The sequence below is a fragment of the Buceros rhinoceros genome, unplaced genomic scaffold, assembly GCF_000710305.1.
Source record: "Buceros rhinoceros silvestris isolate BGI_N320 unplaced genomic scaffold, ASM71030v1 scaffold16469, whole genome shotgun sequence".
NCBI classification, from domain to species: Eukaryota; Metazoa; Chordata; class Aves; order Bucerotiformes; family Bucerotidae; genus Buceros; species Buceros rhinoceros.
Window position 1 is genome coordinate 1 of NW_010433433.1, and position 2,852 is coordinate 2,852.

Sequence of the window (2,852 nt, forward strand, 5' to 3'; positions counted from 1 at the left end):
CGGGTACAGGGTGGAGGGGTGTGGGGTGTCGGTGTGATAGTAAACACCTGAGGTTGCCCGGACCCTGTAGCTTCCCTGTGCCTGCCGTGTATTCTTGCCAGCTGAGGTTATGAAATATGTTCGCTTGTGTTTCAACTGGTCAGTTGATAAAAGCGAGGTGGAATGTCTGATCAAGCTCTACGACACGCTGGTGGCCGAGTCGAAGAACCGCTTTGCTGCAGTCGGCTTTGACCGTAATATGTTCAGAGTCACTCTTCACAGGGCGTTTGGCATGACAGATGACATGTTCATGGACGCAGGTGAGACCGATAGGCCTGAAAAGGAGAGAAGGTTTTAGTTTTAAACCTTAGTTTAAAACTTTAGTTTGGTTGTTAATCCGATGAGCATGCCTAGATCATCTCACCAAAATAGTGCCATCTCACCCCTGTAAGGACAGCAAAGGAAGAGTTATGCCTAGGAGCTGCTGAGTAACAGATACCTTTTTTAATTTATATGGAATAATTTTGCCTTACTTCAGGACAGCTCGTGGTCTTGTACCCGGGAGACCAGCCAGAGAGGCAGTTGTAGTGCCATCCTGTGGCTGTTTCTCTCCCGGTCGCCGCAGTGTCGTGACAGAAGAGGGCAGCACCGTGTCATTTTCCTCCGGTGGTGTCACCGGGAACTGCAGAGCTGCACCTCTGGTGGTGGGCACCTCTGTCTGGGGCCTGCAAGTCCCAGAAGGGCATCATGTTAGAGGAGATGACTTCTAGAATAGAGTTGCTGTGAACAGCACTGAAGGGACTAGGCAGACAGTGCTGGGAGATGAGAGGAATGAGCCAAATGCCTGGAAAATCGGTGATTTCACAAATTCATAACATGAGGGCCACTTTTGCAGTTGCTGTGAAAGTCACATGAATGATACCTGATGTACAGGTGTGTGGAGGAGGTGTGACTGTGCCACTCAGTCTCAGGCTGCCAAGAGCCACCTCTTGGTTCAACTTTCTTTTGTTCTATAGCAGGAGGGATATTTAATCACCATAAAATAAAAACTTGTTGCCATTTCATGCAACAAGTCAAGTGTCATGGAAGATACCTTACAGAGACACGTTCTTAAAATTATTTTTATTGTAATTTATATATGGGGGGGCTGATTTCAGTTTGCAAAAGCAAACCTGTTGTTTTCCAGTTCCAAAATGCTTGGCTCTGCATGTAGAGGTGTTCCTGTAGGCAGCTTACTAATTAACATTGTAAAATATGAATTATTACAGATGTTAGTTGATGCTTTGATTTATATCTTGGATTTGAAATACAGACTGTATGAATAGTGAAGCTGGAAGATAGATTTCTTCAGGTAAAAGAGAAGAAGAAAGATTTTGGTACGTGAAAGACAGGAGAAAGTTATTTTTTCTTTGTATATTTGAAATATTTATGTATTGTTCCTAGGATTACTTTCTCCAAGATTTTCTGAGACAAAACTCAGTAATTAACATCTTCTGTATGCAAATATGCCTTAGTGTAAGGGATATTGGTTTATTTGGTTTACATCTGCATGGAAGCATACTTTCTGTAGTTGTTTAAGCTAGAAAACAATAGCAAGATGAGCAAACTGTTGTCCCATCTTAAAAAGATTCAAGAAGGGTAGTCATACCTTGGTGAAAGCAGAGAAACGTCTGTATTTTCATTGAATTTAAGAAAATATTCTGTTGTCTGTGTTCTTCTATTATATAAATTTAAAATGTATCTAATACACTTCGCAGTGTTCCGCACTTTTGATAGAGACAACGATGGTTGCATCAGTGTGGTGGAATGGGTGGAAGGCTTATCAGTATTTCTTCGGGGGACTTTGGAAGAAAGGATTAAATGTAAGATTTACCTGTATGCTAGTAATATTAGTAGCAATTGAATTAATGACAATTAAATTACACATTGCTTTTGTTATAATTTAGTAGTTACTATTATGACGTATTTGGTAATTGAAGAATTTTCTTCTGTGTAGCTTAATGCAATGAAACTGAGTTCTGAAGTGGCTTCTGTGAGACAAAGGGTTTTCTGTGTGAACTACCATTAGCATAGCTGCCACCTTATTTTGTTGGTTACAAAAAACCAGCATTCGAACTGAAGCTTGTTCTACAGTATACATTTTTGACAGAATTAATGGTTTTGTATTCACACACAAAATTTGAAAGAAGTAGATCATAGAATCACAGAATCATCTGGTTGGAAGAGACCTTTAAGATCATCAAGCCCAACTGTTCACCCTGCTGTGTCCCTCAGCACCACATCTACATATCTTTTAAATGCTCCCAGGGATGGGAACTCCACACCTCCCTGGGTAGCCTGTTCCAATGCTCAATATGACCTTCTCTGTAAAGAAATTTTTCCTGATATCTAACGTAAATTTTCCCTGATGCAACTTAAGGCCATAGCCTCTTGTCCTGTCATTCATAACATGGGAGAAGAGACAAACACCCACCTCCCTACAACCTCCTTTCAGGTAGTTGTAGAGAATGATAGAGTCTCCTCTGAGCCTCCTCTTCTCCAGACTAAACATTCCCAATTCCCTCAGCCGCTCCTCATAGGACAAGTTCTCCAAACCCTTCACCAGCTTCGTTGCCCTTCTCTGAACCTGCTCTAGCAGCACCTCAACATCCTTCTTGAAGTGAGGGGCCCAAAATTGGACACAGTAGTCAAGGTGTGGCCTCACCAGTGCCGAGTACAGGGGAACAATCACTTCCCTACTCCTGCTGGCCACACTATTTCTGATCCAAGCCAGGATGCTATTGGCTTTCTTGGCTGCCTGGGCATACTGCTGGCTCACGTTCAATCGGCTGTGGACCAACAACCTCAGGTCCTTCTCTGCTGTGCAGCTTTCC

At 42.6% G+C, this 2,852-nt stretch overlaps 1 protein-coding gene across 1 annotated transcript; it reads left to right on the forward strand.

The window, feature by feature from the left end:
• Positions 1–101: 101 nt before the first annotated feature.
• Positions 102–1,841, forward strand: EFCAB1 (EF-hand calcium binding domain 1; the record flags this gene model as incomplete). Its single annotated transcript, XM_010144105.1, has 2 exons — positions 102–299; positions 1,737–1,841. Coding segments are annotated over 2 exons (303 nt in total), but the record flags the coding sequence as incomplete, so codon positions are not given.
• Positions 1,842–2,852: the final 1,011 nt, after the last annotated feature.